Source organism: Mauremys mutica, chromosome 16 (genome assembly GCF_020497125.1).
Source record: "Mauremys mutica isolate MM-2020 ecotype Southern chromosome 16, ASM2049712v1, whole genome shotgun sequence".
NCBI lineage: Eukaryota > Metazoa > Chordata > Testudines > Geoemydidae > Mauremys > Mauremys mutica.
The window spans coordinates 21,764,504-21,779,697 of record NC_059087.1 but is presented as its reverse complement, the minus strand read 5'-3'; the positions used below and the strand labels follow the sequence as shown (position 1 = coordinate 21,779,697).

Below are 15,194 nucleotides of genomic sequence, written 5' to 3'. Positions count from 1 at the left end.
TGATAAAAAACATTCATATTTGACCAGAAGCCAGCCTTCTCAGCAATGAGTTCCAGTTGCTGGTGGTGCAGCTAAAATCTCTCTTTGAGGGGAAAAAGCCTGCCTACTTCTCTTTTTAAAAGACATTAACATTGTTCTCTCTTTTAGAGACTGCTCCTTTCCCATTAAAGCCAGTGGCAACTGACTTCAATGGAAACATGATCAGGCCCATTGGCCAAATCCTGAGAGGTACTGGGCATTCACAATTCCCATTGACATCAGTGAGAATTGTAGATGACCTGAGTTTCTCAGAATTTGGCATGTAATGTCATTGCTGAGCTGTTATTCTTAGATGTTTTCACAGGTCCGAAGGAAGATAAAAGCTTAATTCTCACTCTGGGGCCCTGATAGGAAAGCACAGGGGAAGTCCAGGATTGAATGTACATGGGGACAATGAATCCTTTCTCTTTAAGAACATAACATAAGAACGGCCATTCTGGGTCAGACCAAAGGTCCATCTAGCCCCATATCCTGTCTTCTGACAGTGGCCAATGCCAGGTGCCCCAGAGGAATGAACAGAACAGGTAATCATCGACTGATCCATCCCCTGTCGCCTATTCCCACCTTCTGGCAAACGGAGGTTAGGGGTACCATCCCTGCCCATCTTGGCTAATAGCCATTGATGAACCTATCCTCCATTAACCTATCTAGTTCTGTTTTGAACCCTGTTATAGTCTTGGCCACATGAAGGAGCTTTCATCTTTATAATTAGCCTGCCCTTTCTCTTTGACTCATTCACTGATGCCACTAGTGTTTTGTTATATCACAGATCATTACTATGATATGATGTCACAAAGAGGTTAAGTTTCTTGATGGCAAGACTGATCGGAAAAATGTGAGGAAATCTACGATTGAACAAACACAGAAATTCCATGTAGTTCTGAGAGAGCTGTTCCTTCACACAAAGACTGGAAGAAAATATGAGATCACTATGAAGAAATGAGGGGAAAATTGGGATAGGGAAAGAAGTTATGGAATTCTCTGTTCTGTTTGTTACATGCATGGCATATTTTGGGAGGAAGCAGGTTAGACATATCACATAAAATGTGGGAGGAAGAACTATCTAGTGATTAAAGCACAGGACTGGCAGTCAGGAGCTGTAGATTGTATTCCTGGCTTTGACATATTCTCACTAATATAAGACTCATTTTCAGTAGCTAATTTCTATACTAAAATCCCCCCTTCTATCCACATGAGTTTCAAAAAAGAAGATTGAAATTAAGATTGAAGATGTAGTTATTTTTTGTTGTGACACTGCAGAGCTCACTGCAGTGATTAGGGATTTGGGGGATTTTGCCTCCCCTACCTTTCAGACCCCCAGGACCCTACAACCTTTCTTTCAGTGGCAGGCATGGAATATCTCTCCCTCTTACAATAGATATGTAAACTTATTCCAACTGACTGTACAGTGGATGAGGAAAGTCAGGGCCGACACTTCCATTTAGGTGACCTCGGCGGTTGCCTCGGGTGCCAGGATTTGGGGGGGCCGGCATTTTGCCACCCTTGGCGGCAATTCGGCGGCGGCGGGTCCTTTCGCGCTCAGGGTCTTCGGCGGCAATTCCGCGGTGGGTCCTTCACTCGCTCTGAGACCCGCCGCCGAGGTGCCCCGAAGACCGGGAGCGCGGAAGGACCCTCCCGCCGCAGAATTGCCGCCAACAGCCAGGAGTGCGGAAGGACCTCTGCCTAGGGCGCCAAAAACCCTGGCACTGCTCCTGAAGAAAGTATGTTAATAACAGGAGCTCTATATATGTGTTGTAAAGCCCTTTGGGATCCTTTAACATGAATGGTCTATATTAGATATGAGAGGTGATAATTATATTTAATTATCAAAGGGCAGTAGCAACTGGTCAGTACTCAGACCCCCTCCCTTATACACTGTTCTTTCTTTATTTCCTCTTTTTACAGTTTCCCTTTTCTCTCAGTGTCTCTCCTAGATCTTGAAGAACAAATAGGAGTGGGGAAAAACACTTCACTGACCGTCTTTTTTTAATTTCTAATCACTGCAGCTCATGTGTACCCTCTGCTTGCAATATCCAAGCCAGTCATTTTCCCCCCCTTATTCAAGCGTCTGACCTCTAATACTTCAGTTCCTGATCTTGTAAATCATGGTTTGCTGCCTCCAAAACTCTCAATACAGGGAAATTATGTTCACAGCTTCTCTCTCCATCTTCTTCCATTGTCTCTTTGAGTTGTTTGATGAAGAATGAGACATGAATCTCTGTTGCCTATTTTTAATACAGCGCTAACTTCTTTCTCTTTCTTTGGCATCTCTCCAATCAGCAGTTGCTCTCTCTGTGGGATCGATACAGAATGTGTACAGGTCTTAGATATCAACATTCCTCATTTGCAAATCCTTGATCAGGTGTCACTCACATGTACTGCAGATGCCCTTGGGTGCAGTGCTGTACCTATGATAGCAGCTGCAAGAATCTAATTCAGTTAACCTATTGCCCCCTTGACGAAAGCAAACCAAGTGTAAAAAGGGTGTTTCCCACTGGAGAGACAAGCCGGCCTTAATGGCTTTTGGATCTTAAATCCAAAGAGTTGTATCTGATTTTCCTTGAGGAATCAGCCACTTGTCCTTGGAGCAGGTTAGACATATCACATCAGCCTTTTGCCCTAGCTGCCAGGGCCTCTGGCCTAGATCATTGGCTGCTCATTCTGGAATACATCACCCATGTGTTAGTTGGACAAGTTCGCCAAAAACTCGTAATTCTGTATAGGTGGAGGCCACATGCTCACCTCCAGTGGAGGAGGGAGTATTATCATTCACCAGTTTCCCCTCTGGATGAGTTAATATGAAACATCCTGTTACGTCCTCCTTGCTTGTAGGGATGATGGCTGCAATGTTGGGTTTTAAGAGGAGAAAATATTGGGGGATCTTCAAGGTTGTCAGGCATTCAGATCCCTAAGTGATGACACACAGGAAGTCTGAAAACACTAAATAAGCACGAGTTTTGAAGATATTTGTCCTGAGCCCAGGATCAATGACCCAAGTCTGTTCTTCTCTCTGTTTCCAGATTGGTGCTTCTCTGTTTGCCAGTAACATTGGCAGTGGGCACTTTGTGGGCTTGGCAGGCACAGGAGCGGCTGCAGGAATCGCCACTGGAGGATTCGAATGGAACGTAAGTGGTACACATTTAAATAAAATTGTAACCTCGGGGATATCCAAAGAGATCAGGTGAGTCCACATTGTCTAAAAATCCAACTCACTCTAATGTTGTCAGAGGCCTCACCCAGCAGCACCTGCCTCCCTCAGGGCTGGCAACTGGCAGAACCACCCACCACAAGAACGCTTCGTGTTGATTCCCATTCCCCCAGCCTCTCTCCCCACTCCCATCTCCAGTCCAGCTAGTGGGGAAAGAAAAGCCCATTGCTATATTAGGAAACCATGATCTCCTCTGCATAATTTTTCTGGGAGATTGGTGTGTAGGAGTTGGGGGGAGTCATTGTTTTTCCTTTCTTCCCAGCAGTGAGGAATTCAATGTTGTCTTCACTCCTTTCTTCATCCCAAGAGCCCTTTTCTCCTTCTCTGTCTTCTCATTCCCCTCCCATGAAGGGACAGCTGTGAAGGAGTTCAGAGGCTACCTTGTAATCCGCTATCAGTGCTGTTCTGTTCTCAGCCTGCTGGAGGCAGATCCTGTCTATAACCAAACACCTCACTTGATTAAAATGACTACAACTACTGCCTGGAATTGGCAGAAGGGCTGTAAGGGTTTGGAAAAGGGTAAGATAATGTGCCTCCTTTCCCCAATCAGTCTATCTGTAGCCCTCCATGGACTTAGTATGTGCACCAGGAGGAGATGCAGGAGTTGCGGAACACTGCCTTTATGCTGTATTTCCCCTCTTAGATCAGCAGGTCATAAGGTGCAATTTGCATCACATGTTACTGCTGCCCTGGAGAGGAACTGGGGGCACAGCTACTATGAGGTCAGCTCCTTGCAGAGCATTTTGATGTTTACCTGGTGCTCTGGGATGACCTGTCGTGAGGGGGGGAACATGGATGAGCACAATCCTTGGGATCCAGCCCTGTTGTTTCCCTTGGATCCTTAGGCGCTGGAAGAATTATTGGCCATGCCCCCTGACTGTTGCACTCCATTGCAAGCCCCTCCTTAGCTTTTCTTAAAAATAGAATTGTGTGTTGGGTATGAAATACGTCCCCATATAGTTCTGAACTTCTTTGTGCCTGGGGAAGGGAGTAGAAGCTCACTTGAGAGAGATGCACACATTGGAATCAGTTAGTTTAGCTGTCACCTTTTATTATTTTCTGCTGCCACTGCTGTAACAAATCCAGGCTCCATACCAATGCTACTGGATCTTCATGACATCAGAAGGGATAGAATCCAGATCCTCTTTCATAAGTACAGGACTCTACCGCTTGCGCTAAAGGGGAGACTCTCCCCTAACTGATAGTAGTATGCAGCCTTAGACACATGGTTGAATTGTCTTGATTCTGTCCAGTAGAGGACAGTGATGCCTGTGTACACATCTACATGTATGCAGACACAAGCCAGCTAGTTAGCTCATTGCAATACTTGCAACACAATGGAACTGATAAACATGCTAACATACACAGGAAAAATGCTGCTCTTGGATCCACACTGATTCTCTTACCAAAAGAGAGAACTGGACTTGATTCTGCTCTCATTTATACTGGCTTTGTGTCAGTGTAATTCCATTGACTTCAGTGCAGTTACTCTTGATTTACACCAGTGTAAAAGAGCAGAAATGGGTTCAATATCTCTAGCATAGCCTGTGCTTGATATATGAGCAGAACTTCAGAGCTGCAATAAAGAACTAGTGTGTGGATGAGAGATCTAGCACGCAGCTCTGAGAGCAGCATTTTGACCTGTATTTATCTGTCTGAATGTGCACAGCTCTGCATAAAACAAGTTGCTAACATTGTCAGAAAAATTATAATGTATGATTGACAACAAAATATCTGATGCACAGAATATACAGTATATAGTTTAACAGAGCTACCATACTTGACCGTCTATAGTTCTATACATGAGAATATAGTACATCTTTTATAATGCTCGCAGCCACCTCATAAGCAGGCCTCAGCTAGAGTGCTGTGTCCAGTTCTGGGCTCCACACTTTAAGAAAGATGTGGACAAACTGGAGCGAGTCCAGAAGAAAGCAACAAACATGATAAAAGATTTGAGAACATTTGATCTGTGAAGAATTTTTTTTTTTAAAAGGGGCATGTTTAGACTTGAGAAAAGCAGACCAAGAGGGGGCCTGATAACAGTCTTCAAATATGTTAAGGGCCATAATAAAGAGGACCATGATCAATTTTTCTCTGTCCGCTGAAGGTAGGACTAGAAGCAATGGGCTTAATTTGCAGCAAGAGAGATTTATGTTAGATATTAGGGATGGTCTAGGTATATTTAGTCCTGCCTCAGTGGATGGGGATGGGCTGGGCTTGAGGTCCCTTCCAACCCAACATTTCTATGATCCTATAACTGAACCACACTGCAGAAGGCAGTTAATTACTCCTGCATTTTATCTAAAGAAGTGGGCTAGTCTGATGGGTGACAAGGGTATGGAAGTAAGCTCCACTCTCCAACACCCGGGGCTAGCAAAGCTAATCACAGATGAGACATGATCATAACACACTTGGGTTTGGGGATGGAATGTTTCCTGTACTGGTTGCTGCTTGGAGACTGGATCGAGGGACTAAGTAAAGGGGACCAGGGCAGTGCTAGACTTTCTTAAAATTTCCTGGTGATGGCAATAGTCATCTGTCACCATACAAAGGCTTCTGTGGGCTGCAGGTATTCTAACCACCATGTTGTCTACACCTGCTCTTTTAAGACCAGTGTTAGACACACTACAAATGTATTTCCCCATGGACAGACATGGGGCAAATGCCAAAGCAATCTTCTTTTTGATACTCCAGTAAGTCTGCTGCAGTGGGGGACTCTTCCTCAGGTGCTTATGTTGGACACCTGGGGTGAAATTCTAGCACCTATTGACTTCAATAAGGCCAAGATTTCACCCCTGGAGTTCCGACCGTAAAATGCTAGACAGGTAGAAAGAATGAGGCTGGCCACTATTTTACTCACTGTAATGTTTATAGTTGGCATTCAGCCTGATACGTGGCTTTGGAAAATGCTGGTGACAGGACCAGAGGCTAATTCAGCTGTTCTTTCCTTGGTTACAGGCCCTGATATTTGTGGTTATTCTTGGCTGGTTGTTTGTGCCCATCTACATCAAGGCTGGGGTAAGTATGGACACTAGGTTATATCTTTTATGGTTCCCTGTTTTAATCTTTGTTTCATTTTGTTGTGTGTGTGGGTCTAACACCGTCACAAAACCATTCTCAATGGGAAGAGAGACCTGGATGTGTCAGCCATGCTACATATGTTATGTCTGTATATATTTAAACAACAAGGTCTCTTTGTCTTTGAGATCCCAAGATGAGCAGCATTTGACTCTGCCTTTCTGTGTTTCTTGGAGGCCGCTGCTCCTTGGCCTTCTTAATTTCTAGTGCACTTATCAGTGTGGTATCTGAGTGGCAGAGCTTGCTGATGAACTATAGTAGTTGTGTCTGTTGCTTGTAGTCTGAATTCTTCTCCCTCTTCTTCTGCAGGTGGTGACGATGCCAGAGTATCTCAAGAAGCGGTTTGGCGGCCGACGGATTCAGATGTATCTGTCAGTCCTTTCTCTGCTCCTCTATATTTTCACCAAGATCTCGGTGAGTTAAGCTTTTCCAGTTCCTCTGTTCTAAGTGAAGTTCCTATCTATTATTATTTTACACTTGATGAAATCTCTCTACCTGTCTGGTTCACTTGTCTCAGATAAAAAACTCTTTCCATGTTGTCACTCGTTCATCTAGCAGTGCTGACCATCCAAATCAGCTCTACAGCTCTGTGTGTCTGTGCCTGTTGGATTATACCAGGGGACTCTTTCTCTAGATGGTGGTTATGATTTAGCTTTCTTTTCCCAGGATTTTGTTTCCACGTGTGCTCTCCTCTGGAACAGGTCAGGCTGGCTGGAGCCTTGTACTATACAGTATGCTACATCTCAGGCATCAGTGACAACTGAAGAGAAGGTTCCAAGCTATTAGAGTTAGTACCCAGTTCTCTGCCTTCGTCCTCCAAGGGTAACTATTGCTGCTGCTTACCCAGGAACATTCACCCCACCCCATTTTCAGCATTTAGTTTTAGAGCTTCCTGTGTACCATCTGGGCCCAGGGTCTCTCATTCTGACTCCTGAGCTAGATTCTCCTGCCACAGGGTATGAGTAACTCCGTTTGGCTCCCGTGGGAGAAAAGAGGCCTTTCACACTCATCCTTCCATCGGTATCCTCAGCTGAACATGCAGCTTGTTAGTATTAATGAAGCAAAAGTGAGAAACGAGAGAGGAAGGCAGATGGGGGGGAAGAGACAGAGAGATGGGGTTAGAAAATACGGGAGTGGGAAAAGCAAGGTAAGAAAGGGAAGGCAGAGGAGAGTCTTTCTGTGGATCAGCTTGAGCTATGAAGTGTGGCTAACGAGGGCACAGCAGTAGCAAAGGGAGCTGTGATTTTCCTCCCCTTTTGAAACCATTAAATCTCCATACAAGTCCACAGGTCAGGCAGACCTGAGTCTGTTGTTTTCCTGCAGTTGCCATGGAAGTTTACTCTTTGCCCTCTGCATAGGAGCTGAGTGAATAGTACAATTTAACCTAAAAGACCTGGCCTTTTGCTCTCATTCTCATTCTCCTACGATAACTGATTCTTATCAGGGTTACAAATTAAACAGGCTGCGACTATCAAGAAACCTCAAGTTGGATTTTGCGTTCTGTTTATTTCAGTGAGGAGCTATCAACATAACTGTTTTTGTATGCAGTTGTAATTGGAAATGCTGCATCCATTTCACAGGGGATGGTATTATTCCTGCAACTCTAGCAGATGTGGAGTGAATCCATACAGATAAATGGCTCATCATTCTAATCCAAAACCTATATCTATATTTCTGTGTTATGTATGATCCCAATCACTTGCTACCTACATGCCAGATTCACAAAAAACATTCCCTTTTTATGGGTAAATTTCCTCCATGTGTGTCTAATGTACATATCATACTTTGCATTGGGGATTTCCATCAACTCCAGCAGAGGGACCCTCCTCCCAAGCAAATGGAGTGGCTCCACTCACTCGCTGTTATTACAGACCTGAAAATGAAGTTGCCCCTAATGTTCTTGCACCCTCCGTTTTCAGGGCAGAGCAGGGCAATGGCTGGTGGATCTATACAGCAACACATCAATTGGTCCCAGTCTGGCTCCACCACACAATCATCCCACCTTGCCCACAAACAGAGCTGCATAAGTACTCCCAGGGAGCTATTATGGAACTGTTTTCTGGCACTCGGGGGTATTGTCTCCTGCATAAGTTCCCCAAACTATGCCCCTCCTCCTGATACAGCAGAACCACTCTTCCTCTGTCTGTCTGACTCCTGGGTAATTGTACGGCCTCTATTACTGTAGTATCTGAGTGCCTCACAATTTGTCACAGTATTGAATGCACCTAATGCTTCTGCTGCATTGTGGCCCTCTGCAGCTGTAGAAAAGGGGACAGGATTTGTCTTCAAGAACGAACTGAAGGTTTGATTTACATGTTGAGTTTCCCTGGATGTACACACAGTATTTTGTTTATTAGGACTCAATCTCCATTCTTATTAGTTATGAAGCACTGTTAGTGTACAATAGTGTGCAAGACACCACCCTTAGCTTGCTGATGAACTAAAGCTGTGGCAGATACAATAGAGCACAAACCAGAAAGCTGTGATGCTTCATGAAATAGGTGGGTATTTAGCATCTGCTTGGTGGAAGGGGAGGGTGAACGGTGCAAATTAATATTGTGTCAAGCGTATGGTGTAACATAAAGTCTAGATTGGGTGAAGGAGACAGAGGAGAGAGAGAGGTAGAATGAAGGAGTTGGAGGAAATGAGAGGAGGCAGAGAGCTTTGAAGGTGCAGGATAGCATCTTGATCACTAAAAAGCCAAATCCTGTAGTGCTGTAAATGGCATCTTGTTCAGTTATGCCTACACCCCTGAGCTGTGTAACTGGGCAAAGCATGGGCATTGAGATGCACCAGCCCAGTCATGTAAAAGTTGAAAGGAAGGCGTAAGTGGGGGGAGCAGGGGGAAGAAAAGGATCATGCCCTGCAGAGAAAGGGGGCATGTCTAGGCCAAAAGGATAAGATCATGTGCAGCGGTGTAAGAGGGGAAAGGCATTAAATTAACTTGCTGTAAGTTAGGGGATTGTTCCACCTGAGCTATACCAGCCATCAACAAAGTTGTGGACCCAGCTAACCCAAAGAATGGCCCACATGCCCCGGAATAAGAGGGGCAGCACAGTCCAAATGCCACTCCAATTATAGCTTGTCCAGTGGTGACCACTGTGGAAATTCAGGTGTATTTGCTGCACAGTAAGGGGCCGGGAGGTATGCCCGCTGCAGTGGCAAGGAGCTATCTGGCGTGGGCAGCACACCGTGCTGTGTGGCCAAGTGCCCATCAGTCCTGCATGTTACCAGGAAAAGGATAAATATAGAAGGACAGTGGACACGAGCTCTTGAACATAAGAGGTTTCGTTTATGTAGATACATCTGTTGTGCATCATTGCAGGTGGCATATGCAGGATGGCAAACAAGCTGCACGTGGCTCTGTGGGAATCTTTCACACTAGGTGCCAGAGACAGACACAGTGTGAGCCAAGACATTCCAAGAGATTTCAGAGATTTGCATGCTGCTTCCCTGGCTGCTGCCTTTGCAGACGCTCCCTGCCTTGCAGTTCCTCGGGCTTTTGTCATCCTGCTTTGAAAGAACAGCTTTCCTTACACTTGCTAGCGAGTCACACCTAACAGTTTGAGTCACAGTGCTGATGCAATTTATATTTGCATCTCAGAAGGATCTTGCATCCATGGTGCCTTTTTACATGCTGCTTCCTCACTTACGCCACTTTGGGCAAAATCTCAAACACTATAAGTAATGTCCCATATTGTATGTATGTTCCATGGTGTCACTGCTGTGTGAGCTGTTCCCATGGTAGCTTTCAGGGTTGGAGCTGCAAACCATTAGCGCTTCTACCATTGCTGTCACCAGTGGGGCTGTACCAGTGGTAGAAAAGATGGGCAATTTTAAGAAGCTCTTGCAGTGTAGCAAGGCATTGGTGACCAGTAACTGACCAAATTAAGACTAAGTATCTGGTGAAACAAGTAACTGGATGCTCCCCCATAGTCTGAAGGAATTTAAAACTCGAGTCGGTAAATGTGTTGCAAGTGTTCCTTGGAGTTCTTGGCATGTAAATTGTAGTTGTAAAAGGACACTCATGTCATTGTAGCTTTGCCTAGTGTTTCCTGAATTACGTGTGCATAGCTCGGGAGTGATGTGTTTTGTTTGAATGTACTAAATCTTCTCCATGCAAAAAACAGAGCTAGGATAAGGTTTTAATGGTATCCATAAAAGAGAGTTAATGGGGTAACAAGGAAATATCAGTAGTAAATTAATGTAACTGGGAGGTAGAAGAGGTGAACTTGGAAGGTGATTCAACGAAGCCAAGGAGTTTACATATTGCTCAGGATGTTAAATAATTAACTATGTTTCCTTGCGGGATCATTTTATGACCAGTAATATTAGTAGCCATGCAAACTAAGCTAATATTAAAAATAAATGAACCTCAAGCTTTGGGGCATAAGCTGATCTGCTGTGAAGGTCAGGAAGGAATCCTCTCCCCTAAAGGGGCATGGTCTCACAGTTAGCCTGTAGGATTACACTCTACAAAATCCTGCATCTTAACCCCAGCCTCCATGGCTGCAGATGGCAAAGGCAGAGGCAGAATTTGTTGGTGGGACCGTGCATGTGTTTCACACCCTGTGTGGTGCACAGCTCAGCTCCACAATGGCTCTGTATGTGAGCATGCAGTGGCTGGTGGTGGGAGCAGGGCTGGAGGATCTGCAGCTGCACAGGTCTCCTCCTTGCCCTGAAGGCAGGAGGAGTGAAGGGGGGTTGAGGTGGTGACAGTCTCAAGGAGGAGTTTCCTCAGTGGCCTGGGGGAGAGGTTTTCTTCCTCCAGCATCTGCCCAGCTACGTAGGCCAAGTGCCCCTGAATATTTTTGTTTTAGTTTCCCTGTTTGTAAAATGCGGAGGATGATACTCAGTTGCCTGGCTGACTGGGAAGTCAGGAGGATATAATACTTACTGATTGTAAAGAGCTTTAAAGGTAAAATGTGCTAAGTAGTGTTGTTATGTACAGCATGGCACAATTAGCCAGATGCGTGACTTATATTACCCCTCTCCTTGTGGCAGAATACCTGACTAGATGGCACTCTTTGTGTTCCTTGAAAAAATGTTTGCCCTAAAATCCAGAAGAGCTGATGACTAAACATCCCTCTTAAGCTTTGTCTGCCCTGGGATTTTAGGGTGAGGTTTTTCGAAAGCACCTAAGTGATTTGGGAGCACAAATTCAGTGACATGACTTTTAATGACACATCTGCTCCTAAGACATGTAGGCATTTTGGAAAATCCCCCCTACCCGCCTTAGCACTGGTGCAGCATGTTGCACTTGCCAACCCCTAACAGAGATATGATTTACACTGGTGAGGCATGAATTGGATTGGAACTGGTTACTCTGATTTCAAATTATGTCTACTTTAGGAGTTTGCATTGGTGCAGCTGTGTTGGTAACTACAATCCCAGGATTTACTCATGAAGTTGCAAAATCCATGTCCTTATACAAGCGCAAGAGCTAACTGTTTCTCCAGCTGGCCAGTTGAATGCTAATTACTTTGACAGATATTCATGGAACTTGTGTTAAGTAAGGTGTTGCCTTTTATTCCTGTTTGTCCTCAACTGGGCAGTCATACCAAATATCTGTGTTGAACTGGAAAGGTGAGGTGTGAAGAATAGCATAAAGCAAAGACATAAATGGCTCTTTTGTCTTTATTTAACAAAACTCTTCCTGGATATAATGTAAAGATTATCAAAAGGCTTGGGTGTTAGCATGGTCTGGGATTTAAGAACTTTGCTGAACTGTTTCCCCATATATAACTTCACAGGCCTGGAGGGGTGGGTAGCCAGATTTGGCTAGGAGGGAATAACTGACCCATTTCTGGGAACTATTGTAAGAAGTACAGAGACTAAGAAGTTAACTTCAAAAAGCAGCTGGCAGTTAAAATAAAGCAGGTCTAGGTGACCAAGGAGACAGGATTTGTCTTTATTTTGCATATGGTTTTATTTTTTTGTGCAGTGCTTTGGGGTGGGGAGGATAGCAATAGATACTAATAGAAATGTTATTTTTATCTTAAGCATTCCCTAAACTGTCATCTTTCCTTTTATTAGGCAGATATATTCTCTGGAGCTATATTTATCCAAATAGCCATGGGGTTGAATCTTTATTTGGCCATAATCATACTGCTGGGTATTACTGGTCTTTACACTATCACAGGTGAGTTTGTGGAACAGATTGATACATTCAAAACAAGTTAAAAGGGGATCCAGAAATATGAAAAATGGAAGCGGGGAGTAAATGGGAAGAAATGAGAGCATGAAAGGGGAAAGGTGTATGTGCAGATGAGAGAGAGAGAGAGATGGAAGGTCAAGGAGAGGCCAATTCCCATGAAGGCATTAGCAGAGAGGCTCACATAATGGCGTTTCTTTGCCTTTAGGTGGCCTTGCTGCTGTGATTTACACAGACACCTTACAGACCATCATCATGCTGGTGGGATCCTTCATTCTCACAGGATTTGGTAAGTAAATCTGATGAACGAGAGCTGGAATGATCAGCTACAGCCCCCAGTGTCCTGTGGAAGTGGATCCAGCATTGTCAAGTCCTAACAGGTTAACAGCTAAGGAACTCCCGTTGCGTCGTGTATTTGTCAGGGATGGAGAAGAGCGACATTGCTAAGCCCTCCTGTCATCCTGACCAAGTTCTATAGTTGCCATAGGGATGTAATTCCAATGACAATGGGAGAGGAGATTCATAGATTCCAAGGCAAGAAGGGACCATTGTGATCATCTGTTCTGACCTCCTGTATAACAGCCTATAGAACGCCCCAAAATAGGGGCTGTGTTGTTGTGAATAGGAGGCCAGGTGTCCATGAGATCTCGTAGGTACTAAAATGCAGTCCATCCTGTGAAATAGAACCCTGGTATTTAGGGCTCAGTCTACATAATTAATCAAGAGGAGGTAGAAAAGCCCTGTGAGGCTGCAATTTCCTCCCCCTTACCTTGTGGCTTCTAATTGGACTTCCTCTGTGTAAACTTTTCACTGAATGAAGCCGTTCCCCCTTCTTCACAATAAACAATATTTCAGATTGACTTAATCAGGTGGACGCTGCCTCTGGTCCTTGCTGGGTCAGGGAGCCTGGAGATATTCTACCTGACAAAGTGGAAGCTTGGGTCTGGGGCATGGGAAGGACAGAGGAGTGTAAAGGAATAATTTAGAGCTCCATAGCAACCTGAGAAGGAAAGCCAGTGTGGCTTCTTGCTAATGAGAGTTTTCACAGCACATTCTTTGTTTCTGACAATGTTGATCTCTATTGGGGCAGGTTTATCACATTGATGGCATGTTAGAGACTAACAAATTTATTGTAGCATACAATACAGCTCACTACATTGGATGCATGTAGTGGAAAATACAGAAGGAAGATATATGTACACACAGGGAACATGAAACAGTGGGTGTTACCATACACATTATAAGGAGAGTGATCAGTTAAGGTGATGTGTTGTCAGCAGGAGAGAAAAATAACTGTTTGTAGTGGTAATGAAAATGGCCCATTTCCAGCACTTGAAGGAGATACAAGGATCTGTGGGGGGAGAGGGGTGGAGATAAGCATGGGGAAATAGTTTTACTTTGTGTAATGGCCCATCCACTACCAGTCTTTATTCAAACCTAATTTAATGGTGTCCAATTTGCAAATTAATTCCAATTCAGCTGTCTCTCATTGGAGTCTGTTTTTGAAGTTTTTTTGTTGTAATATTGCGACTTTTAGGCCTGTAATCGAGTGGCCAGGAAGGTTGAAGTGTTCTCCAACTGGTTTTTGAATGTTATAATCCTTGACGTCTGATTTGTGTCCATTTATTCTTTTATGTAGAGACTGTCCAGTTTGGCTGGTAGTGGATGGGCCATTACACAAAGTAAAACTATTTCCCCATGCTTATCTCCACCCCTCTCCCCCGACAGATCCTTGTATCTCCTTGTCAAGTGCTGGAAATGGGCCATTTTCATTACCACTACAAACAGTTATTTTTCTCTCCTGCTGACAACACATCACCTTAACTGATCACTCTCCTTATGTATAGTAACACTGTGTGTGTGTGTGTGTATGTGTATGTGTGTGTGTATGTGTATGTGTATGTGTGTATCTTCCTTCTGTATTTTCCACTACATGCATCTGATTAAGTGAGCTGTAGCCCACGAAAGCTTATGCTACAATAAATTTGTTAGTCTCTAAGGTGCTACAAGTACTCCTATTCTTTTTGCAGATACAGACTAACACGGCTACTACTCTGAAACCTGTCATTGGTGGCATGGAGTTTTCTCCTTGGACTCTTCAGCTCCATCAAGAATTTCAAGTGTCCAGTACCATGATAGGGTCTTTACGTTCTGTTTTTCAGCATTTGCCAAAGTAGGAGGATATGAGGCCTTTATGGAGAAATATATGCAAGCAATTCCAAGCAACACCTCATATGGAAACATTACCATTGACCCAAAATGCTACACCCCTCGGGCAGATTCTTTCCACATCTTCCGAGACCCGATCACTGGAGATCTGCCATGGCCGGGCCTTACCATTGGCTTGAGCATCCTTGCTTTGTGGTACTGGTGCACAGATCAGGTAGTGTAAAGGCAACAACTGGGAAATTCAGAGCATTCTAAAATTTGCAGTGTAGTTGGATTGATCTCTCTCATCCCAACCCTGTGCCATAAAAATGGCGATTATCTCCTGAGAGGAAATTTTTTTTTCTCTATAGCTTTTAGAGTCTCAGCCTCTTCTATGTTAAGTGAATAGGATGTGTATGTTCCTTTACTATTTTTTCATGCCATTCTGGACATATGCTGTGTATGTGATTCTCCCCCTCCCCCTTTCTTGCAACATGCTGTGGATGAACATTGAGGGTCCAATTTTAAAAATATGACCTTTATCAATCTGGGTATAGACTTGGC

The 15,194-nt window shown here is 44.2% G+C and overlaps 1 protein-coding gene across 4 annotated transcripts in view; it reads left to right on the top strand.

The window, feature by feature from the left end:
* The window catches only part of SLC5A1 (solute carrier family 5 member 1), a 55,304-nt gene that overhangs the window by 24,626 nt on the left and 15,484 nt on the right, over window positions 1-15,194 (top strand). For 3 of the 4 annotated variants that reach the window (XM_044990468.1, XM_044990467.1, XM_044990466.1), the window contains 6 exons: window positions 3,060-3,164; window positions 6,209-6,268; window positions 6,638-6,742; window positions 12,365-12,470; window positions 12,691-12,771; window positions 14,645-14,865. In XM_044990468.1, coding sequence (XP_044846403.1) covers window positions 3,060-3,164; window positions 6,209-6,268; window positions 6,638-6,742; window positions 12,365-12,470; window positions 12,691-12,771; window positions 14,645-14,865 — 678 coding nt within the window. Of the gene's footprint in view, window positions 1-928; window positions 1,065-3,059; window positions 3,165-6,208; window positions 6,269-6,637; window positions 6,743-12,364; window positions 12,471-12,690; window positions 12,772-14,644; window positions 14,866-15,194 lie in introns of those variants that run through there. The other variant, XM_044990469.1, reaches the window with a different exon arrangement.